At 45.6% G+C, this 25,787-nt stretch overlaps 6 protein-coding genes across 6 annotated transcripts; 2 read left to right on the top strand and 4 right to left on the bottom strand.

Moving 5' to 3' along the window:
• Positions 1 to 434: 434 nt before the first annotated feature.
• GL218_05950 (uncharacterized protein) lies at positions 435 to 4,995 on the top strand (the record flags this gene model as incomplete). Its single annotated transcript, XM_033582644.1, has 8 exons — positions 435 to 492; positions 556 to 777; positions 828 to 1,774; positions 1,920 to 2,717; positions 2,803 to 3,319; positions 3,369 to 3,483; positions 3,538 to 3,690; positions 3,798 to 4,995. The coding sequence occupies 8 exons, from the start codon at positions 435 to 437 to the stop codon at positions 4,993 to 4,995; spliced, it is 4,008 nt and encodes a 1,335-aa protein (XP_033433816.1).
• Positions 4,996 to 5,280: 285 nt separating this feature from the next.
• Positions 5,281 to 6,400, bottom strand: GL218_05949 (Protein-lysine N-methyltransferase EFM2; the record flags this gene model as incomplete). The annotated part of the gene is made up of 3 exons (XM_033582643.1): positions 5,281 to 5,562; positions 5,612 to 6,256; positions 6,317 to 6,400. 3 exons carry the CDS (start codon positions 6,398 to 6,400, stop codon positions 5,281 to 5,283), a joined length of 1,011 nt encoding a protein of 336 aa, XP_033434066.1.
• Positions 6,401 to 7,566: 1,166 nt separating this feature from the next.
• Positions 7,567 to 8,550, bottom strand: GL218_05948 (uncharacterized protein; the record flags this gene model as incomplete). Its single annotated transcript, XM_033582642.1, has 1 exon — positions 7,567 to 8,550. One exon carries the CDS (start codon positions 8,548 to 8,550, stop codon positions 7,567 to 7,569), a length of 984 nt encoding a protein of 327 aa, XP_033434065.1.
• Positions 8,551 to 11,418: 2,868 nt separating this feature from the next.
• On the bottom strand, positions 11,419 to 13,762 carry GL218_05947 (putative com1 regulatory protein; the record flags this gene model as incomplete). Its single annotated transcript, XM_033582641.1, has 2 exons — positions 11,419 to 13,323; positions 13,589 to 13,762. The coding sequence occupies 2 exons, from the start codon at positions 13,760 to 13,762 to the stop codon at positions 11,419 to 11,421; spliced, it is 2,079 nt and encodes a 692-aa protein (XP_033434062.1).
• A 7,696-nt stretch (positions 13,763 to 21,458) lies between these two features.
• On the bottom strand, positions 21,459 to 22,073 carry GL218_05946 (Dynein light chain, cytoplasmic; the record flags this gene model as incomplete). Its single annotated transcript, XM_033582640.1, has 6 exons — positions 21,459 to 21,523; positions 21,591 to 21,660; positions 21,730 to 21,791; positions 21,845 to 21,878; positions 21,935 to 21,957; positions 22,022 to 22,073. The coding sequence occupies 6 exons, from the start codon at positions 22,071 to 22,073 to the stop codon at positions 21,459 to 21,461; spliced, it is 306 nt and encodes a 101-aa protein (XP_033434061.1).
• Positions 22,074 to 22,810: 737 nt separating this feature from the next.
• On the top strand, positions 22,811 to 25,606 carry GL218_05945 (Multiple RNA-binding domain-containing protein 1; the record flags this gene model as incomplete). The annotated part of the gene is made up of 3 exons (XM_033582639.1): positions 22,811 to 23,038; positions 23,091 to 23,915; positions 24,116 to 25,606. 3 exons carry the CDS (start codon positions 22,811 to 22,813, stop codon positions 25,604 to 25,606), a joined length of 2,544 nt encoding a protein of 847 aa, XP_033434064.1.
• Between the last annotated feature and the right edge of the window lie 181 nt (positions 25,607 to 25,787).

Raw genomic sequence — 25,787 nt, 5'->3', positions numbered from 1 at the left:
AGCGTCTGTGTCCAAAGCCTAGTATCAACTATTTGCGCCGCACTGTGCTTATAATCGTGGAGAAACTATTTGTTGGATTAAAGATTGAAGATCCACTAACTAGCTGGGGATCATGGAGTTGATATTGGAGATCTTTAATACATGTAGAGTAACCGAGTAACCTATCGAGATTCCCCCCCAAAAAATACCATAATGCATAGTCCAGCTAGAATCCGTCAGCTGATATGTCGAAAACTCCAAGGCAATTCGAAACGACGGTACAAATTATTGGAGTCTTTTCACTAGACGTCAACTCGCTTCCGGTGCCGGACCATATTCGATTCTCCGTCATGATGGTGTAGATATATATCAATCCGAGCTCCCTCGAGCTTATCAGAATCCATGTATTCGTTATACAGAGTCATTCACCAATCTCATATATACCCCTAGCCAAAATGGCCGTCGGATCTATCCCCACGGCAGTGCAGTCAAAAAGCGTGAAATTCGCTATCGGTTAGTTAAACTACATGTGTACCTATGTTTCTTTTAAGATTTATAGTTAACTTCTCTCGTAAGACCGAGGTGGTACATTCACAGATGTCTTCGCTGCTGTACCGGGGCGAGAAGACATAGTTCTTAAGCTTCTATCCGTCGACCCCAGTAGTTATGATGATGCACCAGCAGAAGGTATTCGCCGAGTCCTAGAGACTATCTCCGGCAAGTCGATTCCCAGAGGAGCTCCAATTCCCAAGGACCTGATCCATTCTATTCGAATGGGAACAACAGTCGCTACAAATGGTGAGTCCTAAGACCATTTTATCTAGATCTGAAATACTCATTTTCTATAGCGTTGTTGGAACGAAAAGGAACAAGACATGCGTTCGTTGTCAATCAAGGCTTCGGCGACTTATTAGAAATTGGGTACCAGTCTAGACCAAAGTTGTTTGAGCTTGGTATAAAAAAGCCGGAGTTACTTTACGAGACAGTAGTTGAGGTATCTGAGCGCATCACAGTTGAAGAATTCGACGAAGATGTCGCAAGAGATAGTCGCCCGCCACTCCAGGAGATCCCTGGTGTCCTAGTAAAAGGTATCACCGGCGATATATTGCGTATCATCCGTCCCTTGAATGAAACAGAAGTACGAGAAAAGCTAGCAAAGATCAAAGCAGAAGGTATAGAGACACTTGCTATTTGCTTAGCGCACTCGTATCTCTACCCGAACCACGAGAATCGTATCGCGGAAATCGCCAAGGAGATGGGCTTTTCTCACATCTCGACATCTTCTTCAGTCGGTGCGAATATGATCAAGATGATCTCGCGTGGCAGCTCTGCTTCTGCTGACGCATACCTCACACCAGAGATTATCCGCTACGTATCTGGCTTCGCAAAGGTCTTTGCTGACGGGAACCTCGACGGCGTCTCGTGCGAGTTTATGCAATCAGATGGTGGGCTGGTAAGCCACAAGAACTTCAACGGATTAAAAGGCATTCTTAGTGGTCCTGCTGGAGGCGTAGTTGGCCATGCTAGAACGTCGTTTGATGGAACCTCTCCAATCGTCGGCTTCGACATGGGTGGTACGAGTACGGATGTCTCTCGTTATGGAGGCTCTTTCGAGCACATTTTCGAGACGACGACTGCTGGAGTCTCAATCCAATCCCCGCAACTCGATATTAACACGGTGGCTGCTGGTGGCGGTTCTATGTTATTCTGGAGAGATGGGTTATTCAAAGTCGGACCTGATAGCGCAGGCGCTCACCCAGGACCGGCTTCGTATCGGAAAGGAGGACCACTTACGGTATGTCATATTCCACGTTACATCGTATTTCTAGTCTCATATAGGATCACTTTCCTGGGGAGTGTAAACTAAATTCTGATTTCATTAAAACACTGAAACCCTCAATTTATTTGGATATAAGAATAATCACTAATGATTAACTCAGGTTACTGACGCAAACCTATTCCTCGGGCGATTAATACCCGATTATTTCCCTAAGATCTTCGGTCCAAGTGAGGATCTTTCACTTGATATCGATATCGTGGTGCAGAAGTTCGAGGAGCTCACAGCACAGATAAATGCGGACACTGGACGTTCGATGACCCCTCTCGAGGTTGCTCACGGCTTTATCGACGTAGCAAATGAGTCTATGAGCCGCCCTATTCGTGCGCTTACAGAGGCAAAAGGCTTCGAAACCCAGCAACACGCACTTGCAACTTTTGGCGGTGCCGGCGGCCAACATGCTTGTGAAATTGCAAAGAAGTTGGGTATCAAAAGGATAGTGATCCACAAATACTCTAGTATTCTTTCGGCGTACGGTATGGCGTTGGCGGAAGTTGTTCAGGAGGCACAAGAGCCGAGCTCTGAAATTTTGTCCGAAGAATCCCTAGGTCGGCTGATGGTCCGGATGCAGGACCTCAAAGCGAAGGTTACCGAAGGGCTCCTTGTCCAAGGAATTCAAGAAACGGCTATCGAACATGAACAGTACCTAAACTTGAGGTATCAAGGCACTGATACTAATTTCATGATATTGGCTCCTGTTGATGGGGACTGGCGAGTGGCACTCGAAAAGGAACATCTAAGAGAGCTATCATTCGTTTTCCCTCATGATAAGAAAGTCCACATTGACGACGTGCGAGTTCGGGGTGTTGGAAAAAGCACTGAAGTTAGCCATGACAACTCAAAGCTGGTGAAGGAGTTGAAGTCTAATTTCTCAGAAGTTAAGGGGGGTGAAGACAGAACAGTAAGGTCACCCATACAACCCTGGATTCAGCATCGAAATCAATATCTATCGATGTATCGTTCTACATATTACTAACATCTCATAGACGCAAGCCTACTTTGCAGAAGGCGGACTGCAACCAACGAAAGTCTTCCGACTCAATTCAATAGTTCCGGGTAGCATTGTAACCGGTCCGGCAATAATCATCGACAACACCCAAACTATAGTAGTCGTTCCAGGATCCCAAGCACGAGTCCTGACTTCTCACGTTGTCATCAACCTAATTGATGAAAAGCCCCAGCAGTCCCAAGAAGAGCAGGAGCTAGTAGTTGATCCTATCAAGCTCAGCATCTTTGGACACCGATTCATGAGCATCGCGGAGCAGATGGGAAGGGCACTTCAAAAGACTAGTGTTTCTATCAATATCAAGGAACGGTTGGATTTTTCATGCGCCATCTTCAGCCCGGATGGCCAACTCGTTGCTAATGCGCCTCATGTTCCCGTTCATTTGGGAAGCATGTCGTATGCCGTTAAGTATCAACATAATCTCCATAAAGGCAATCTCCGCCCGGGAGACGTGCTAGTTACTAACCATCCGGAGGCTGGCGGTACTCACCTTCCAGGTAAGATTCACAATATTTGTGATCGTTTGATTATTCTAACAACGGGTAGATATTACTGTCATCACTCCTGTGTTCGATACAGATGGGGAGACAATTTGCTTCTACACAGCCTCGCGTGGTCATCATCTAGATATTGGTGGGTACCGTGGAAATTCTATGCCACCGTAAGTGAAATTATACTGAATTGGTTTAATCTAGAATTGCTGACACCTAGATAGCGACTCAACCGAGCTATGGCAAGAAGGCGCTGCTATCAAGTCTTTCTTCCTGGTCCGTGATAACTATTTCGATGAAGATGGCATTGTTAAGATCCTCCTTGAGCCTGGGAAATATCCCAATTCTAGCGGCTCGAGACGATTGCCTGACAACTTGTAAGTTCTCTATACTTCACATACAAACGGTATAATATTGAAATGAATGCGATTCTACTTTTAGTATCGTGGATTTCATCAGCCTAAGAGCTAACCCTTAACTATAGGTCAGACCTCAAGGCACAAGTGGCCGCAAACACTAAAGGAAGCAATCTCATCAAGGCCTTAATGGAAGAATATGGCAAACACACTGTCCATTTTTACATGACCAAGATCCAAGAAAACGCTGAGGTCTCCGTTCGCAACTATCTCAAGTCAGCATACAAGAGATACGGATCAAAGCCGCTCAAGGCAAAGCAATTCTTAGATAATGGGTCTATGATGAAAGTCTCAATAACCATCGACGAGAGCGGATTCGGCACCTTCGATTTCACGGGCACGTCCTGCGAGATGTTATCAAATATGAACGCGCCTCCGGCTATTACTTACTCGGCGTTAATCTACACCCTCCGACTCCTGATCGGTTCTGATATCCCGCTAAATCAGGGATGTCTTGCACCCACCAAAGTCATCCTTCCGAAAAATTGCTTCCTGAACCCTTCGTCTGGACCAGCTGTCTGCTGCGGAAACACCCTTACTTCGCAACGGTTAGTCGATCTCCTTCTCAACGCCTTCCGCGCAGCATCCGGATCCCAGGGCTGCATGAATTGCTTCGGCTTCTTCGGCAACTGCCACACCGACTCAGGAGAGACGCAATCCGGATTTGGATTCAGCTACGGAGAGACGATCTGCGGCGGCGAGGGTGCAGGTCCGACGTGGCACGGCGCGTCGGCTGTACAGATACACATGACCAACACGCGGACTACCGATGTTGAAATCATCGAGAAACGGTACCCTGTTCTAGTGCGTGAGTTCTCGATCCGGAAAGGGAGTGGCGGCCGCGGGAAATTCAACGGTGGATGTGGCATCGTCCGGGATTGGGAGTGTCGCCATCCGCTTACGTTTGGCCTGATCACGGAGCGTAGAGTCCATAGGCCGTATGCGATGATGGGCGGTGAGCCAGGCGCATGCGGTGCGAATTACTGGGTCCAGAGGCTGGAGGATGGGAGTGAGCGGTGGATAAATATTGGGTCGAGGGGGCAGGTTGATATGAAGGGGGGGGATAGGTGTGTTATACATACCCCTGGAGGAGGTGGCTGGGGTGTACCGGAGGGTGTTGGGGAGGAGGAAGATGATGATTGGGTTGATGGGGGTATTGGAGTGGTGAATGGGATAAGCGGGACTAATGGGGAGGTTAAAGTTGTGTATCCGAGAGCGGCGGGAAGCTTTCACTCGTTTGCGGCAGCGCAAGAGGCGTCGTCTTGAGTTATGGACAACTCATGATTATGGATATTTGAGAGTTGATACATGTCGTATATACTTTTAGTCAGGTAGTGTGAGGATCGGGTAGGAAATATTACTATCATAGTATCTTATCTTGCCCCCTTGCATTGATGTTTCGAGAAAACTAGGGAGCGATATTCCCTAGTATACGTTATATTATCCCTTTCTATCTGTCTATCGAGTCTCTATCGAGTCTCTATCAAGTCTCTATAATCATATACGTACAGGTTCAACCTCAGGGTGGAGTAGGCTTGCTACTAGTTGCTGTTACTGTCTCCCAAAAACAGCCCACCAGCATTCTATTCCCGAATCCTCACCGTCTTCATCCCAGTCATCTTGGCCAACTAAGGTGTGCTGCTCTAGCACGCTTAGCCCAGAAACAATCATAATAGACAAGAATTTTGCGACTAGTTTCTTGGTGGTCAAGTCTCGCTGAGGTACCATCACAATGGCCCTAGCATCTTTGTCTTGGGCTAGGTGCGCAACTATCGCAGACGATAGGAGCTCTGGGTGGTCGTCATCGTATAGAGGATCTGCAGCAAGAACAATCTATAACAAATTAGTTATTAGGATTATATAGGGGCTAGGATTAGTTTACTTTGAATTGGTTCTTGGAATTAAATCGCTCGGTGTTGCCGTCTTCAGAGCCCCAAATTAAAACACCCGGATCAACTTTCCCTCCTAGGGCCTTAATAGTAGATCTATTCCTCTCGATGTTGAAGGCTAGGTTAGGTACGATAGTTGGGAGGTCAGTCAAAACTACGTTGGTTTGCCAAATGGCAGCAGCAGCCATACCCAAGAGCCCTGTTCCCGAACCCAATTCTAGAACATCTAGGGATTCATTCGAACGTCTTAAGTTAAGTATATGGGAGAGGGATTCTTTCGCAATACCGCCTAGCGACTGTGCGAGCAGATATGAAGACCCCCAGGTTTTCAAGCCGAGGGAGTCGCCGGTAATGGGAGGCTCCCGGATGACCAGCTCGAAAGGAGATGGTCCTTGAGCTTCAAGAGGCCATCTTCGCGTGATCTCACCCATCCCCGCTCTACCGCAGCGTTCTGCAAGGCGCCGGCTTGCCTCATCCCACACCGCTTCTTTCTCGTCTTCGTCCTGGATCCACGCAAGACTACTCTTGATTATGCTAGACAGATATGCAGCAACTTCACGGCGGAGCTGGGCAGCGTTTTGGCAGCTCTCTAGTATAACTTTTCTAGAAGTACCGGGATTCCAGATCGGAGGTTCAACCTAGTTCAGAGTGAGCTTTCGCTAGTCTCTTGGGCAGACGTTGCCAGTCGTCAGTTTTACCTGAAGCTGTTTGAGAGCTGCCAGCAGTTCCTCGGACGAGGGCTTCTGCCAGGTCTGGGGAAAATCTGCTACGCAGATCGACATTCTATTCTATTGATCGTGGAGGATACCGTCTAGTTATAGGATTCTAGAAAGAAAAAAGACACGAGGAGAAAACGAACTAACTAGGTAAAGCAACAACGTAAGAAAATAAATGACTCGACCCTGTCACCTAAGGAAAGACATTATTATGATGGTTCTATGAAGATCGTTAGTTGACATAGTCTATAAAATTTAGTTTTCTATCGTCTAGGAGAAGTAATAGGAGGATGAGCAAAATTTCGACCATGTACCAGTAAAGGCATATAATGGACGAGTCTGGCCAGAATAACATAACTACTAATTAAGGACAAACGGGGGTTTTTTTATTAAAAAAAAACAAAAGAAAAGAAAAAAAAGGATAAGCCACGTCTGGACCCCTAAATAATTTTTAGCCAATAAGGTTAAGGGCATGTTCTTATGAGTCAAGAGCTTAAATTAGCTTAGAGGTACCTAGGTACAATATATGAAGGTTGGATTACCTAATTCTTGCTTAATTTTAATTGGCTAGCTTTTAGCTTTATCGATAAGCCCACCATAATTTTGCTATGACTCGAAAAAGCAGCCCGCCGAAATTCATTCTTGCTTCTTTCTTTTCCTCAAGCATCGCCCTCACCAACGCTGCGTTTCTGAGCTACAAAACAGAGAAGCCGCGCGAGCTGCTTCTCATCAGGTTCTGTATTCAGACCGATATTCATCTGCTCATGAGAAATTCGGAGTATTCTTCATCACCACCTCGTCGCCCGCCCAGTTGTGGGATCGACAGGTCTGCCCGCGAGGGTCTGGCGTGATGGTTTTATTATTACACGTCTGCAAGACTGGCATCAGAGACGCAGGGCCCTTCGCCCCGTGTATATCCGCAAGGAGAAGACGGGGGAGTTGTGGTTCCTATGGGAGAGCCGTTGCGGAGATTGTGTGTGAGAACACTTGAGTGCGATACGCAGCGTGGGATTGTCTGTTTCTTTCGGGAGACGGGCGCCTACAATTCGATTCCGATTACTCTGGTGAGGGCGATGCTTCACTCTTTTTTTCTTCAAGGTTAGTCTTCGTACTAGTGCTAATGTCGCATTCCCCTAAGTTGAGGATACTGCTAACGATACATCATATTATCATCAAGAAATAATCGCAGCAACAGAACAGAATTAAGAGGCATTTCTACTATTCGTCTAGATCTATCCTAACGTAACACTTGGACCCCCGTCATCATTATCCTCACCATATGTTTCTTGATCGGGTATTTCCTGCTCCTGATGTGTTGGTTCGCCTGCGACCGAACCGTTATCTTCGCCTTCGCATGAGGTCTTCATAGTCTCCCTCTTATCAAACCGATGTAGAACCTTCGCATCCGGATTTTTTGAGTCTACCAGCTTCTCCAAGTCCGACGCCTGCGTGACAAGATCTACACAAGCAATATTACTAAACATGGACTTCCCAGCCAATAGTAGAATGCGATCTCCAGTTACCTGAATCTTCTCTAAGGCGAGGTGCCGAGGATCATGATCAGAGGGGCTGCCCAGCGGATGAGATTGAATGAATGCCTTTGCAGCCTCCCTGACCTGATCCAGACATGTCTCTAGCTTTATCTTCTGAATGATGAACTGTTCGTTATCTTGATTCTCGCCATTCTTGTATTTGCTGTTGTGTTCGGTCCTCTTCTGCCATATTCGCTGAAGGACATCATCGTTGACGTAATACCTGACCGCCTTCACTTCTGCTTCGAACTCATCCTGAAATGCGATCCAGAATTTTCTACTCTCTTTGATCTGAAATGACAACTGTCTAGCAGCGAGCGAGACTTTCAACTCTGCGTTAATAGCCGTGGTGGTCTCCTCCTTGGGGGCTATTGGGGTTGTTGGAGCGGGAGTGACTGGACGACTCCCTCCTGGGGCTTTACCTCCTGACCTTGATGATGACTTGAACCGCGTTATCGGTCGATCATCGGGGGGTTTTCCATGGTGATCATCTGAATCATTACCGTGATAGCCACATGGGTGTTGAAAGTACAAAGTTCCGTTTGGGCTATACGACTCTGATTTCGACGAATGTGGACGGGAGAACGAAAGAGGCATACTGTCTATGTGCACTCCTCCCCGTCGATTATAGGAAGACCGTCGTGACTCTCCATCATCAATGTCGCTTCCAGAAGGCCCTCCCATGGTGTATTCAGGAACAATAGCATTCTCGTTGCGAAAATTTAAGGTATCCAATGAGCTTTCAAGGCGATCCTCCTCCGTTTTGTAGCTTGAGGGTTTGCTAAAAGGTGCTAGCGCTAGGTCTATTATACATACAATGTGATGCTTGCTATTTGTTTATACACTACACTTACATTTCTAACAAGCGGTTCGGAAACATTTATCACGAAGATTTATGTATAATATTAGTATTATAGTTAATTTTTATTTGACAATTCAACAATATGTATTGAGTCAATGAGGGGAATTAACCAATATATGGTTTAGATTTTAACTAACCACTAACGATCTTATTCCTTTATTACTGGTGCTTATCCGTGGGGAAATTCAGGTACATTTCCACGATCCCGATCTCCACACTTCGCAATAACATATTCTTATCAAAGTTGTAGTACTTCATATAACTACCACTCAGACTTCATCCGATTTCAGCAATAAAGTTATTTCTAACGTTTCGAAAATAGCGCCGCCAAGCACGGGATACGAGACGACGGTTTTGTATGACATGTCAAAATGTGGATATACGTAAGGGTACTTCATACCTACTATGTACTTGAGCTGGTCCAAGCGTGCACATTAGTCCATCCCGACAGTTTGGCTCGGTTGATCCCTGCGCTAACCGTATTTGGTAAAGGATCTCACCAGTTGGCGGTTGCGGCGCTGACGGAGAGGGGGGCACACCTGAAACGAAACGAGGCGCCGCAAGACATGGGGCTGAGGTACACAGTAGATCCTACGGCTCTTGCGGCAACCTTTGATAGGTCGGGAACTGAGGCTGAGGCTATGAGGCATAGGTAGCCTAACTTTCAAAAAAAAAAAAAGAATGGTACAGTACTCAATAATACCCGGGCCTATACGTAGTATGTAGAACTTTATCGGAATATCGGCAGAGAAAATTAGCCTTGGTCTTAGTCTTAGTCTTAGTCTTGGTCGCGTGCTTGAGATATAATTCGCAATGTCGCATTTACATACTAACTTAGATGGTTTTGATATGATATCTCGCAGTTGCGCATTACATATAATACACCGCCAAGCAAAAAGGCCCCCTTCTCACCGAAATGATTCATTCACCGAGAGAAACGCCTAATACGTATTGTTGTTGGAACGATGCTACCCAACCCGTCCGTGACGAGGTTATTTTAGTCTCACATCTATGATAGGTCAATGATGGTACCACGGCATGCTTGACCCAAGTGCTCGGGCTCGCATCTGTCGTCTGTTTGGTCGGTATAGGCGGGGAGGGGTAAAGGGGGGTGGATTATGTGGGAAAGGGGTGATTATAAGAGTATTTGCTTGTCACCGATGGGAATAGGTTCTAACCTGGACAGAAACAGCGCCGTGCATTTGATGTGTGTACCTAAAGTATGCAACTTAAATGCGTCCTGATGTTTGTATACCTAATGCTTGATATTGTTGTGTTAGCATAAGACGCCTTATGAAATATAGTTTGGTAATACAACAGAGCACAACACAAGCACACACATTTACACTTGCAGATGTTGGGCGTGAAATCATAGGTTGATTCTAACCCAGAGAGTTGGATCTCCCGGTTACTTCCCTATCATTCTGCTCCGCATTTTCTGACTTGCTGTCTTTAATATCTAAAGCTCAGTGACAACGGCCAACATTTTGATCGCCTTGGAGGACTTTGTATTACACACACTGAAGACTCCCTCATATCAACTAACGTCTAGCTTTATCTATATTCATTAGATTAGGTACCTACATAATACAGAATCAGGTAGGCATACAGGTATACAATGTATGACAGGAACAAGTCCATAAACTGCTAGGCTGATATGTGCAATGAACCGCGTCATCTGTGTAAATCTCATCTCCCACCCCCTTTCTCACCCCTATTCAGTTTACACAAGCACCAAGCACGTCTTAACCATCGCATCTTGGTTGGGAGGAACTACGCATGTATACACAGTCAACGTCAGCGCCCAGGTACCTACTACACCGCATCCGCCGTAGTTTTCATTTCCTTTGCGTTTTCCTCTTGCAATTTTCGTCTACACATATACATTTAAGGGGTCAAGTATCTGTAACACCTACGTATCTAGGCGTGTATATATCATCCCCGCCTCGACCTACGCCAACCTGTACTGTTAGTCATACATGTCCAAGTATCCACGATAGCCTCCATCTTATACGTTTACTATCACACGCGCATATGAAATATACCAGCGTAGTCAAAATAACACTTATTGTCGTAGTGCATTCAAAAATTATGAAAATTCATTTCGTATGGTTCTCATACTACATTACAAGGGTATGCCCGTCTGCTGACTAGCCAACAAATTCGTTGTATCTGCCCTCTGTTTGTATGCGCTGTTGTATGTAACTTAATGCATCAAATTGCAAATTCCTATACTTGGGAGTATCATGTCGTCCCGACCAAAGCGTCAAGGGTCAAGTGTCAAATATCCGCGCCGCTTTTGGGTTGTCCTATGCCCATGTTCCGAATGCCGATGACCAGTAAAATCCATATGCTGTTCCCTGGGCCAATAAATGCCAGAACCCGATATTAGAGAAAAAAAGAGGAGAAAATCAAAACGTCATCCAGATGCAAGAGCCAAACTTCGCTGAAAATGGGAATGTCCATCCTGAGTAATAAAGAAGAAAAAACATCAAATAACCGCCACCTCTCCAAGCGCTTCCATTCGTCGTAGTCGATATAATGCGGTCTCCCTAGAAAACTCCCTTTGCCATTTTGGCTCTCTCTTCACTCCACGCCCAACAAGTCCTTAATGTGACCTTGCGTAATCCTGATTGGCTCGTCCATCCCGATCGATATGTCCACGCTGAGCAGGACTCATAAAGGCGCTATTAGTATGACGCCACCGCTTGCGATATCTCCGTCTTCATGACGGAAAGTCGCTCTCGCATATCTATCAGGTCTGCCAGCTTATCCTCCGGTGGCTCCTTCAGGGCCGCAATCTCGTAGTGCAACGCCTCGTATCGCTCGTAAAATCTCGTGAACTTCTTTGCCTTTATCAAGACGTCAGGCGGCACGCGCGGCTTCTTGTTCGGAGCAGACTGCTGCGAAGAATACTGGTCGGCATCCCGTTCCTTGCGCTTCTTGGTTTGGTTCATGGTCGTAGAACTGCCATTTACCGCTCCGTTCGTAGTACGCTCCCCGTTACGAGCCGGGGGCTTGAGCTGGCGCGGAGGCGGTTGATGATCTTCGAGGTCGGAGGCGTTCGTCGGTGGCGAGGAAGCAAGTGGCGATGACTTAGTGGGTGACGTATTCTTGCTTCTCATCGAGATAGTCGAAGACGTTACTCCTACGGGAGCATTTCTTGAGCTCTGGCTTGCGTCTGACGGGCGGTGCTTCAGATTCGTGACGTTGGACAACGGCTTAGGAGGCTCCCTCGGCTTGATTCGCTTGCTAAGCGGCGCCCCTGAGCTCGAGCTGCTATCGTCGTCTTCGCGTGGCCGTTTCTGAGAGGTCAAGCCGGAGGGTTTCACGGGAGCGCGGGGTGCTCGAACCACAGGCTTCGATTTCGGTGGGGCAGGCTTCTCCTTGGGCTTCTCTACCACTCTCTCCACCGGTTTCTCCACTGGCTTCTCGGTTCGTTTCTCAACAGGCCTCTCGGCGGGTTTCTCGATAGGCTTTTCAATAGATTTCTCCACTGGTTTCTCAGCAGGTTTCTTGATAGGCCTTTCGATAGGTTTCAACGACTTCAACGATGATTGGTTCGAACTAGCTCTCGATAGCGGCCGCTCATCCCCACTGCTTTCGGAATCGATCACTTTCTCATCCGAAAGGAATTTCCTGCCCTTCTCTTCGGTTGGCTTGGGCTTGCTGGCCGGCTTTTTCGGGGCGGGTTTCTTAGGGTTGTTTGAGAATAAGCGCTTCGTCTGCGCTTCGCGTTCGCTGACCTTCTTCGTCTTGCTTCCCAGCGGTTGCGAATTAGATCGAGCCATAGCTTCGCCTTTTGCCTTGTTATCGACATCGCTCTTGTTGCCATCGTCCGCTTTCTTCATGCCAACCCGAGGAGTTGGGGTTACGTTTCCCTTCGCAAGAGTTGCTTGTAGCTTACTCAAAACGATACCCTTGCCCCGCTCGGAAGGAGTAAGCAATTTCTCCCATTCGACTGCAGATGTTGGAATGCGTGACTTGTCGTATTGCCTAATGGCATTGTCAATTGCTGCGCGGCGATCCTCCTCATTACGATAATCGTAGTTCCATACGTCCAGCTCTTTCCAGAACACCGGTCGCAGACTGTACTTTTTCGTCGAGGAATCAAAATTGGCGATCTTCTCCACAGTTCGCTTAAGATCTGCATCGGCGCCCTTCCAAATCTCTGAGAGATATTCGTATGTTCGATCTCTCGATGCTAGTTCGTGAACAAGAATACTCCTTTGGTTCTTGTTCTTCTCGAGTAGCTGCTGCGAGGCGGAAAAGGCTGGGTTCGGTGAAGAAACTCCATTGAGCGCAGGACTCGTCGGTAGTGATCTAGTGGAAGAATTCGATAATGCACCCGCCATAGCAGACCTTCCAGCAGGTAGAGGCTTGGGTTTGGTGACTCGTTTAGTGTCTTTGGCTTTGGTGTTGGTAGACCTGTTCGCCAGGATACTGGCGGGTGGCTTGCTGAGAATAGACATGGTGGGATTTGGTAATCGCTGTGCTTTGCTTGCCGATTCTTCTGGTTTCGTGAGGTACAAGTCGTAGCTGTATGACTGCGGATTTGTTTTGACTTTTTGTTCCTCGGAACCAAAGATTAAGCTCTGTAAATAGAGAGAATTGTGTTAGTTCAATAGTTAAGGTATTCAATTGAGAAATGGTGCAGGTTTGAGAAGGTATGTGCACAAGTTTTGTTGGTACCTGGGGCTGGTAAAGTGCGGGAAGGTGTTGCGCTGCGCAGACCTGAGGTATTCAGGTAGAGGGCATTCAAAGTAACTGATTTGATGCACCTCATGACCATTTCCGCTTATCCAAAATAAAAATGGCAAGAACTAAACCAAAACTACCTAAGTACAACAGCAAACTTACAGGATTATTTCCTAGGGTCAATTCAACCTCTTGCCCCCCTTGTACACATTTTATCATGTCCTCGATCACGCTATCATTCAACGTGATGCCGAAGGCTTGCAACGGGAGGTATTCGTTCGAGGTTGCCGAGCTCTCTAGGAGGAGGCCGGCGTCGGGAATCGTGAGGACTGACATGGCGAAATAGTTCGGTATGGGTCGACGATATGAAGAAGGGGTATTGTGAAAAGAATTGAGGATATCGGTAGGGCAATACTACGAGGTTAAGTATTGACAATGATGGTTATGCCGTATGGTTGTTGTCGAGGAGAGACACCTGCATAAGCTCACAAGCTCCGCACCTTGCTAGACTTTAAGAGTCCAACTTGACAATGACCCGACTTCTTATGCAGCTCCGTCACATGGCTTTATAGCTAAGATTTGAAGTAAAGGCTTCCGAGGATACGAGGTCAAATACGTAAGAGGACGAGATCAACAAGTGAGGTATGTCGACTGTCAACTATCGACTAAGGACTATTGGCTAAGGACCAGTATGATTAGACCAAAGAAGAGGAAGAGTATGCGTTGTATGCTGTATGCTGTATGCTGTATGCTGTAGTATGAGTAGGAGAGGAAGTATTGGGAAGTACGAAGTTGTACGGAATAGTCTCGTTGAATCTTGGTCAAGAGGAGAAACAAGGGAAAATGAAGGCACAGATGGATGGATGGATGGGATGGGGTGGGATGGTACTAAAGGTACTTAGTAGTGGAGAATGACGGGGGTATTCCTAGGAAAGTACATATGTATAGAGTAGGTACCGCGCTTGCTTAGTTCATCCCGTCCGCTCCAGCCTACAATGGGCAGAATGGGTAGAATGGGCAGTAGTACTATGACTACTAAGTGAAAGCTAAACCTTATTAGTAGAGTTACTTATTTCCCACATCAAAGGGCTTAAGGTACCAAACTTTTACACTGTGAAAGAACCTGAATCACAAACACGGAAGAGAAAGGGTAACAATAGGGGTTCATGGTTCATTAGAAGAAAGAATTATCAATTCACTAGGAAATTCGTGACACAGATTCTACGCCTTAGAAAGATGATAGTTTAGGCACTACATTTTTTCAATGCCTTTCTCTGCCTTCTTCTGCCTCTTTCGTAAAAAAACATGGTAGCTGGAATAAAAACCGAACGCCGACACAGCCCGGATATTACCTAGACAAGCTATTATTGGATAAGAGCGCTGACGGCACAGTAGGGCGAACGCTATGTTACAGCAGTTGATACATGTACATAGGCGTTGTACCTCTAATTCCATACATAAGGTACCTCATGCCTCATGCCCCAATGCCCCATGCCCCATGCGTTGCCATACATAGAAGATACTTCTCAATGGGCTGTGTGTGAGACAGGGGTTATGGATTTGCGGATGGACAGTTGCATGCATTTTCCCTTGGGCGGAACCTCGAGTTAGTACCAAAAAGTCTACATCTACATATGCAATGTAGTTTATGTACTGGTCTAGGTGCACTCATCGCCAACTTACTACAGAGGTAGGTAGCTATATTATGATTCATATGATTCAATGGTTGAATCGTCGAGAATAACGTAGGTGTGTAATCTTAGTCGTGTGGTCGTGTGGGCGTTGTCCTACTATACAGTGTTTCTATTGTACGTCGATACGATATATACATGTCGCAGCAGCTGGCAGAGCGTAAACTAACGTGTGTTGCTGCGAGGGAGGATCTAACAGCCGAACGAACGTGGGTACCTGTTAGGATACGATCTCTCTCGATTGTTCCGTCAGTTTGATACAAGGGGTAAAAAGTCCTCCCAAGGTTGCCAAGCCTTCTACTTCTTCGCAATGCGGGAATATATGCGAGAATAGACAAACACGATGAACAACTATTCCTTCTAACTATACTCATACGAATCATTGGCTAGGTTTACATAGTGCTGGTGACGAAACACACAGACGTACATAGCATCCAAGGCAAAAATATAGTTCAGGCGGTACCTCTCCGTCTAGGAGAACCGAGTGCTCGTTAGCTCTCCGGGGCCTAAATTACATCATCCGGCTTGGGCTTTACCATAGTTTACCATAGTTTACCATAGTTAGAACATGGTATTGCACCAAACTGCGGCTCACAATCGTGCCACTGAATCAGAAAGACGATGATGTGGTTAACAGACAAGCCAGCTCATCATGAGTATCCATCTATCTTAAGTGATATATGACAGTTTTAGAAGAAAGTTCGGTGAATGTTCTCGTCATGAGGAAGTTTTGACTTGGGTCGATTCATACGTGCGTACGTACGTAGACAAGGCATTGCGAATGGTTGCAAAATGAGTCGATAGGCAAGAGACAGGCAAACCGTGCATCTTGTTTAGCCGTGCTTAGTTGTCAGGCCCCAAGTTTCCAAATACGAGGCGAAATAGAACAAAATAGGACATTCTATTATCCTGTGACACCGGTCTGTGACATTGGTGTCCTTTCTTCGTTGGAAAATTCACCCTGCGCATATGCAATGCCTACATGTAGGGACGTTCCTGGTTTTGCTGGGTCCTGCGTGTTAGAACGCTTCGTGTAGATTGCCGGACATGTAACCAAACATATCTGAAGATTTCTAACATCGACAATTCATCGCTAAAGTGCTAGGTATGAATCATATGAATCACCTACGCAGGCATTGGTATGCGTTGGTCAGCAGATCGTAAAAGATTATCTATTCTCTACGCCTAACGATGTCTAGACTGGGCTGATTATTATCTAGGGCATCAAAAAAATTGCTTCTGTAGTGAGGCCCTGAGAAAAGCCCTGTACGAATGAACGTAGCAGATTATAAGATTTTTCTGGGAGTTGGATCAATGGACCCTAAAAAGGTTCGCCGGCGTGCTGACATGCAGGCTTTCGAATCCCGATTGGGTATAACATGTTGTATGAAATGATGTTGGAGCCAATCGAGAACGAGGATAGCAGCTAAAATACATAAGATAAAATTTATTGTAGGTACATTATGTCCCAGATCTGACTGAAACAAAAAAAAAAAAAAAAAAAAGGAGCTTATGCTCTGCAGCACTCTTTTCTGTTCGACGTCTCCTCGGTGGCGGCGACTGTGCGTATTGCCCAATCTCGACTGTACCCGTAGCTATCCTTGAACTGGAGCCGAATAGACGGGCACGCCGTGCGTCAAGATCGTCCCATCAACGGTACTCCACGCTTCGGGGGACCCTTTTGATGGTATTATTACTTTGAAGAATTGTGAGGCCGTAAATAGAAAGTTCGCTTAACGCTTCTAGGGGAATAATCTAGAAAGATCATACTACATGGCTATACGATTTTCTTTTTTTTCCTCGCTGGCGAAGACGGTGAGAGAAGAACAGGCGGCGATGGAACCATTTACAGAAGGTTCAAGGAAACTTTCAGGTACGACGGGGGACAGCCCATAAGAGGTAGCTGGGTATGTATTGTCCATGTACAAAGCTGGATAGCTCTCCACAGCAAATCCACCAATGGATTGCGCTCCGGACCGGTCGGTGGGACTTGGATGGCACATATGGCACATATGGCACATACATGAATAGCCTACCGAATCTTCAGACCCATTACGCGCGACGGATTCTGGCGTCCCTGACAAATCTCCTCTGACTCCGAATTAAACTATTTAAACCAATGCCTTTCCCAGCCAACGTGCAATGACCAATTCATCATAACCGGATATGATGATATGATAGGGGAATAATATTCACTAATACACCAATACGCTAATACTACTATTACAACTAATAACATCAATATATGCGAAATTCCAAGCTCAGATCTAAGACGCAAGCGAGCCACATACATATGATATTAGGTATGGTCTTGGCTAGCTAGTACCCTTTTAATGGTCCCCGTTTTATCAATCTGGCAATGGTACATTATCGGCGAGACCAAAAAGGGATGGTTCAAGCGAACATATACGGTAGTACACTGCATATACCATATTATGGTACTATGGTATGACACTAGGAAGTCAGTCAGTCAGTCAGTCAGTCAGTCAGTCCTCGTCAGCCGTGATAATGCTGAGAATTAGAGTTCTCAGCGGCGAACTCGCATCATCTCGAGCCTGAAAGCGGTCAGTGAATAAGCACGGCAACCTGGGACTCGGATAAACCGCAAAGTTCCTACGGCTTGGCCTCGCCGATTTACTTCACAAATTCACCTATGCTTTTCCAGAGGCTAGCTGAGAGGCGTTGCGCCCTGACATCATTCAGCTGACATGAAAGCTTGATGGAGGGGGAACCCGACCATATGCGTTAGTAACTATTACCAGATATTGCAGAAATCAGAAATTATATTTATTTATTTATCACAATGATTATTATGACAAGTCTATAACTCTCAAGAGCCATGTATGCATGTACCGCACGGTGCGATAGAAGCTACGTGCTACGTGCTACGACCTACGGCTCTCTATCCCTCATCGCTCCTCGTTAGACACCTGCTGCAGGTCATCCACGCGAGAATCTGCACGGGCTAGAAGCGCCACGAGGGGCCGACGACCGAGAGGAATTGGAAATTCCGGCTGGGTAGGTAACATGGACGTGGCGTTCTGCCCCACACATCCTTTTCTGCTGCGTACTTACAATAGACGTGACTATGTAGGACTGACCTGACTTGACTGACTGCCATTTCAGCTGCTTTTCTTGGGCCATACGTTATACACTATACACTACGCAAACACATCGCGGCGTCCGCGGTTGACATATATGGTTCACTAACACACATAGAGTAAAATACACTAGACATAATAATAGTATTTTGTATAGACTCAATCACTGCATTCCACGTTATCCAAGAGCCTTCACTTTGTTATACACATCATCCGGGGAAAAGCAACCATGTCGTCACTCGTCATCAATATACAGATTTACAAACCATCTATCCTCATAGTGCCCGCCTGAAGAGGGCTAGTTGTTGCGTTGCATCGCAACAAACATCTGCGCTGGGAGGGATGGGTAGGGATGGTAGGGGGAGGGATTTGCCTGCCAGTTCACCTACGCACACACACATCCTTGTCATACGTCCAATTCTTCTGCGTACGGGGTCCTCAGACAGGCATCTTGTTAGATTTCAAGTTCATTGACTAAGATTTTTCGTAAGTCCCTCACCTCGTACGCGCGAGGATTAAGGGTCCGAAGCCCGAGAAATTGGGATGGATGGCTAGGCTGTCAGTCAAACTTGTCGAGGTTGGGTGCTGAGATAATTGTTGGTATTGCTTAGTATTCCCCTCGTTGTGCCCAATTCCCTCGTCAGTACATACTACATGATAAGTTAGTTGTCCTTCCGAACGCTCGGTAAACTTAGGAAACTTAGGATAGAGAACCCGTCTCTATTCGGTCGACGCTTGGCTCTTAGTCGGGTAAGAAAGCGGACCTAAGTATAGGCTATTACATATGTGGCTAAGTTAGCACCTATCGAAAAGTCCAGTCCATAATATCTAGATTAGCAGCTTGGGGTTTCCGGGTCTTGGGTTACTACTAGTTAGTGCAATGCATCTCCAGGACGACCTACTCCCCTTCGCGTCGAATTCGAGTCAGTTAGTCAGTTATTGTGATGAGTTATAGCTTCAAAATGTATTACTAGGATTTCTCGTTCTAATGCATTACATATATCTAGCAAGCAAGCAAGCAAGCAGGCATTTCGTCTCGACGGCATTAGTTAAGTTAGATAAAACTGCCCGAGCTTCCCGCCCGCGGGCCAAGCAATACACTACATTATGTATATACACCCATACATACATACGTACATACATACATACATATACCAAGTATAATAGGTACATAAAGGGATGGGATGTCACAGGTGCTACCCCATTCGACTATGCGGAGTGACGGGTACCTAAGTAGGTAGATTAAAGACGAGCTATCATTGGACGCGTCAACGTAGGTGGAAGAAAGCGGGTTGCGGGAATGCAAGCACTCGTCGAAGATTGTCCGAATGCCCCGCCGTCACATCCTCGATCCAACCCACTAGACCCGATAACTCCAGATGGGACACTCCAGGGTTAGCACTTATGCAACTTATAGAACTATGGGATTTTCCGACTTGCGGCCATTGGTATGAACAAGTGGGTGTCGTGGAAATAAGTAACTTAGGTAGGTTAAGTAGTTACATACTACCTAAACATAGTTGACGGACTAGGTTAATAATACATATTGCTCTAGCAGCTAGCTTATTGCAACTTTATCTACCTATTTGTAGTTTGTTGTTTTAATAACGAAGTATGTTGCGATATGTTGGCTTGGCTTGGCTCAGCTTTAAATACATACATAGCGTTTGCTTTGTTTAAACCAACCATCTCCATAATAAAATAAAATTGGAGGATGGATGAATTATATACATACGATACCTGAAGTAAATTAGTATAATCGTATAACTAACTAAGCAAATGGTCACCTAAACCTACTTAGGTAGTTAGTTAGTTAGTTATTTGATAAGAGAGAGATATATATATATACCAACATGATTTGCTTATGAAGCATTACATCTTACAATATTCGAGATGCACGCGCTTGTTCCGGTGTTAGCCCGCATTTCTTTAGCAAGGTATCTTGTTACATCAAACACCCCCCGTAGACCGGTGGGCGACCACGGATGGGCGAACGGAGGGGAAAAGGTTGGCTGGTGATTCGTTACATACATATTTAATACATTAAACTTGACTGCATCTACGTACACCACATACACTGATGTAGGTACATGGTCTTATGAGCTATCTTTATGTATGGGGTGAGGGTCAGTATATTGGTAGATAGGGTTCGGTAGTGCGACACCGGGGAAAATGCGGTCCCTTTCCTTTTTCCCTTTCCCATGGTATAGGTGGTACATGAATGTAATGCAGGTGTATGGTGTACCTATGGTGTATGATGTATGGTGTACCTATGGTATGTGTGTGTACTTGTACCACACCTTAATTAGTAACCCCGGATGTATAAGAGGTTATTACCTCCTCGAACCAAACAAAACATCGTAATATATTGCTTACGTAGTTCTTAAGACCCTAGCCCAGATTTAAAAAGCTTCTCGCCCATGTGACCACATTTCTAATGTACGAAATTGTGTATCTATGTCCTAGGTAGGTGAATCGTGATTAAATACCGTACGATGTTGTCGTTAGTAGACACATGAAGTCTGTATTATGTAAATATAATTCAACCATGGGTTCTTTAACAACTCGCATGATCAATAGAATTCAAGGATGTAAAGGTGGATATTATGATTGAATTGTCTTATCCATTGCACGAAAAAATAGTGATAGGAAATTCTCGAGGTTGGTAATATCTTTTGTCCCAGTAAAAGTAGCTAGCTGTATATATTTAATTATATACATAGGTAGGTATTTAATAAAGAAAAAGAAAAAGATTTTTGAATTGAACCAGCAGCTAGATTTCGGAAAGACAGCTTGCAAAGCCGAATTGCGGAGTGCGGAACCGACGTGCCGCCTCAAGAATATACATATCGCTTCAAAACATTCAAATACTAGTAAAATCTAGGTTCTAGCGGTAACTGTCACTAATATATCTCCCAAAGCTTCTTAACTTATTTTAAGGAACATCTAAGTATATCGCGTGTTGCTGTTCAAGCTATAACATAATTGACATCGTACGTTCTGCATTTTCCATATTCATCTTATTTTCTCTATGAACAGTATTTCGCGTATGGCGATATACAGTGACCCATATCGATGCGGTGACCAATCTACCATAATTAGGGTATGCGTTACCATCTGATTTATGCCCTCCCGGAATTATCTTCTTCGCAATTAAAGCAAAAGCAAACGCAACGCCTGCACCACCAAAGAGGCTGAACCTCTAAGAAGAGCTAGTAGCTTAAACTGCAAGCCGCTACTCTACTGCGTCTTGAAGAGCAGGATGGCGCAGTGTCCTAGGTAGAAGTAGATGAAGTGCTTCGTTTCTAGGATTATGTTAGCTCGGACATCACTTATTTCTGTCCCCGTGCGTTAAGATAAAAGACGGCATACCGTGAGTGACAAAACTTCCGAAGTTCCTTCCTACGATGCAGTGCCAAGTCGGACCCTTTCGTTCATCGAACTAGCAAGCTAATTTTAGTATTCCCAATGGAAAGAATTGTCGACAAGTAGATCGTACGAATAGACTTACGGTACGCTTGATGTGCTGTGCAATGTCCTTCTCGATGGTATATTTGCCCATAGCTTCCTGAGCTACTCTTGATATTAGATTATGTATATTTAGTTCCCTAAACAAAGACACATACCGACGTCGATTACTTCTTGCTGCATGTCTTCCGTCTGCGGTTCCGTGTTAGTTCATTCCAAGCCCTTATTTATCGCTGGGCATTTCTAACCATATCTGCAGACTTGATTTGGGCTATAGGGAGAGATATGTTAGTCAACTATGTATTTATAGCTATGCGTAGATACGAGAAACGGACCTTCGAGCTTATCGCGGGTACCGGCCGGTGGAGGTGACTGTTGTTCCGCCATCTTGTCGGTTTATAGTGTCGGCTTCGTAGTAAACTTGACTACCCTATAGCAAGTATGATGGTTAGTTAGTAAGCATGACTTTAGACAATAATATCATTAGGCGGATAGATTGTTAGGAGCTGAAGTTAATATACGGTAAACATACCTAGGTCGAAGGCTCAATGGTAAGAAAAAGGTGAGGATAGATTCTTACACTATCTGTTATCGCAGAGGGGTTAGAGGGGTTTCGGTATAAGCTTCAAGAGGTGATCTTGCCGTGTCGTCGTTGAGGTTGTCAAATGCGTTACGAAGTGGGTGGTTTATGCCCAATTGTCGCGTGTTTAGCGGCTTGAGAGGTCGACATGTAGATTATTGTAGCTATCATTAATCATTGGTCCCCTACAACTTGAGAATTAATTATTCCCTGCCGTTATCATTCCTCCTATTGGCTGATATCTATGCACGGACCACTATTATCAGCAAATTTAGAGCCAAATTATGGATCGTGGGGCTGAAGAGCCTCAAGCGGGACGTTTGAACCACGTGATGATAAAAGATTTTTATCTTTGATACCAGATTCTGCAACTTTTTTTTTTCCTGCATTTCATTTCGATTTCCATCACTACCCTTCAACCATTCTTTAGGCGCTACTAGGTGACCTCGTTTATAAGCCAAGTAATCGAATCGAATTCGACCTTTCTACTCTTCTTTTTTTTTTTTAATGTTTCTATAGTCGTATTAGATACCCAATAATCATCATGGATTCTTCACGAATCTTCGTTAAAGGTCTGCCACCGAATCTCAACGAGGCCGACTTGCGCAAGCATTTCGCGTCCAAAGGTCACATCACAGACGTCAAGCTGATACCTCACCGAAGGATTGGATATGTTGGCTATAAGAGCCCGGAAGAAGCCGCTGATGCAGTTAAATACTTCAACCGTTCCTTTGTACGGATGTCTAAAATATTTGTCGAGTTAGCAAAACCCGTTAGTACCTTCATTACAATACTAGTCCGCATTGGCTCAACACTTCTTGCAGATAGCAGACCCATCCTTGCTCAAGTTCAAAGAAAGAAGGAATAAAACAAGTCTTGATACGGGAGTCTCTCAGGTGACTATTAAATCGTCTGCGGAGTCGGAATCACAACCCGAGAACTCAAAAAAGAGGAAGCGGGATGAAGCTAACGAGTCCGACCCGAAACTACAAGAGTTTTTAAATGTCATGCAACCTGCAAAGACTTCAACAAGCAAGATACATGGTGTCGTTACGGAACTTGCAGATGAACCTCCTGCAAAATATGCTGCGCTTGTTGAAGAGGGAGCATCTGATGACGAATACGAGGTTGTACCAAACCGACGAAAGAAGAGCCAACCTATAGAAAATGCAAAGCCAGTATCAACTGTAAGCATTGTAAACGGTGGGGCAGATCGCCAGCCCCAAACAGAGCCCGATATAGTCGAAAGACCTCGGGAGGAAGCGGTACCAATTGCTACTAGCGTTGTTGAGACAACATCAGGTGCGGCTGCTACGGACGATGACTGGTTACGGTCACGGACGAACAGATTACTTGACCTAGTCGACGATGAAGATATCGTGCCTACAACTGCCCCACCTGAAGACCAGCTATCTGTACCGTCACTCCAGGAGCAAGAACCTGAGATTGTTGATGCGACTCTTGGCGAGAATCAGGTTATGAAAGACCCAAGTCCTCAGCCCAACGAAGATGAGCCTGATACAGAAACCAAAGACGACACCCTAGACACAGTTCGTAAAACCAAGAGGTTATTCGTGCGCAACCTGCCATATTCTGCTACCGAAGATGAGCTTAGGTCGTACTTTGAGCGATTCGGTGACGTTGAAGAGGTAGGCCTTTCCTAGTATTTTATTCTTATTTTTTTTTATCGGTTCTATGATGAACCCCAGATAGGGACAGCTGATACCAATGGTATCTGATGAGAAGCCTGGGCCAGTATTTTAGTAGATGCGTGGTGTCTGAGAACCATCCCTTCTTAATTAGCTTCTTCGTGTTCAGCTACCTTCCATTCCTGCTAAAATGAAGATAGGTTCATGTGCCGATGGAAAACTCGGCCAACAATCGCGGAATTGGCTTTGTTCTGTTTGCTAGTCCAGACGATGCGACAAAAGCATTCCAAACAGATCACTCTTCTTTTCAGGGGCGAATATTACATGTTCTACCAGCATCAGCGAAACGTGATCACAATCTTGATGAGTTTGCACTGTCAAAATTACCATTAAAGCAGCAGAATATTATTAAGAAGAGAGCTAAGGCGGCGGAATCGAGATTTAACTGGAATTCGCTTTTTATGAACCAAGATGCCGTAAACACATCAGTTGCCGATCGTTTGGGAATCTCAAAAGCGGAATTGCTTGACCCAACCAGTTCTGACGCAGCTGTGAAGCAGGCGATGGCAGAGACATCGACGATCCAAGACACTAAGGCTTACTTCGTAGCCAACGGTGTCGATCTGAACGCATTCAAATCAGGGCCTCGGGGTGACACAGCTATCCTAGTCAAGAATTTCTCTTACGGCACGACAATCGAGGAGATCAGAACCCTCTTTGAAGAACATGGTCAAGTTTTGAAAGTACTCATGCCTCCGACGGGGACAATCGCTATTGTCCAGTTCGCGCAGGCCCCTCAGGCTAAGGTTGCTTTCGCCAAGTTAGCATACCGTCGATTTAAGGACTCAATATTATTCCTTGAGAAAGCACCAAAGAACTTATTCGTAGGTAAAGAACCACAACCAGAAATGGTGCAGACCAGCAAAGAGCCCAGTGCTGTGCAGAAGCTGTCTGCATCTGAGTTACTAGAACAGGAAACTCAAGAACCTGTCGAGTCAAGCTCGCTATTCGTGAAGAATCTTCATTGGGATACCACTACCGAGGAGCTTGCGAATGAGTTTAAGCATCTTGAAGGATTTAGGTCGGCCCAAGTGAAAACAAAGAAAGACCCTAAGAAGCTTGGTCAAGTGCTTAGCATGGGATTCGGGTTTGTCTCATTTTCTGACAAGAAAACTGCAGAGGCAGCCTTAAAGATTATGGACGGCTATGTCCTCAGAGCGCATAAGCTTCAAGTTAGAGGTTCGCATCGCGGACGTGACGCAGCCGAAGAGCGAAGACAGGAGGACAATGCGAAGAAGGCCGCTAATCAAAGAACAAAGATCGTGATAAAGAACGTCCCCTTCCAAGCTAACAAAAAGGATATCCGGATGCTCTTGAGCACGTATGGTCAGCTCAAATCAGTCCGTATACCTAAAAAGTTTAATTCTACTAGTAAAGGGTTCGCCTTCGCCGAGTTCGTCTCGCCGAAGGAAGCAGAGTCAGCGCTGCTTGCCCTACAAGATACACATTTGTTAGGCCGCAGACTCATTCTTCAATACGCAGAAGCAGAAGCGATTGATCCTGAAGAGGAGATCGCAAAGATGCAAAGGAAAGTTGGCGGCCAGGCTAGTAAAATGGCCCTGCAACAGCTTACAGGGGCAGGCCGTAAACGGGTGAACCTAGGAGGTGACGAAGACGAAGGGGAGATCTAACGAGTAATTAAATGTGTCTATATTTCCGATTTCGTGCCTGACTATGCATCTGGGGCTCTGGAGGGGTGTATACATTGCCACGTTGGGAACTAGGGACAATGGTTCATTGCGTTATCCCTTGTCAGGGAGAGGCGCCCATTGCTGGATCTGGGGCCACTTCCTTATCCCAGGGGTTTGGCAT

The sequence above is a fragment of the Daldinia childiae genome (genome assembly GCF_008694065.1).
Source record: "Daldinia childiae strain JS-1345 chromosome Unknown Scaffold6, whole genome shotgun sequence".
NCBI classification, from domain to species: domain Eukaryota; kingdom Fungi; phylum Ascomycota; class Sordariomycetes; order Xylariales; family Hypoxylaceae; genus Daldinia; species Daldinia childiae.
This window is presented reverse-complemented; position numbering and strand designations above follow the sequence as displayed.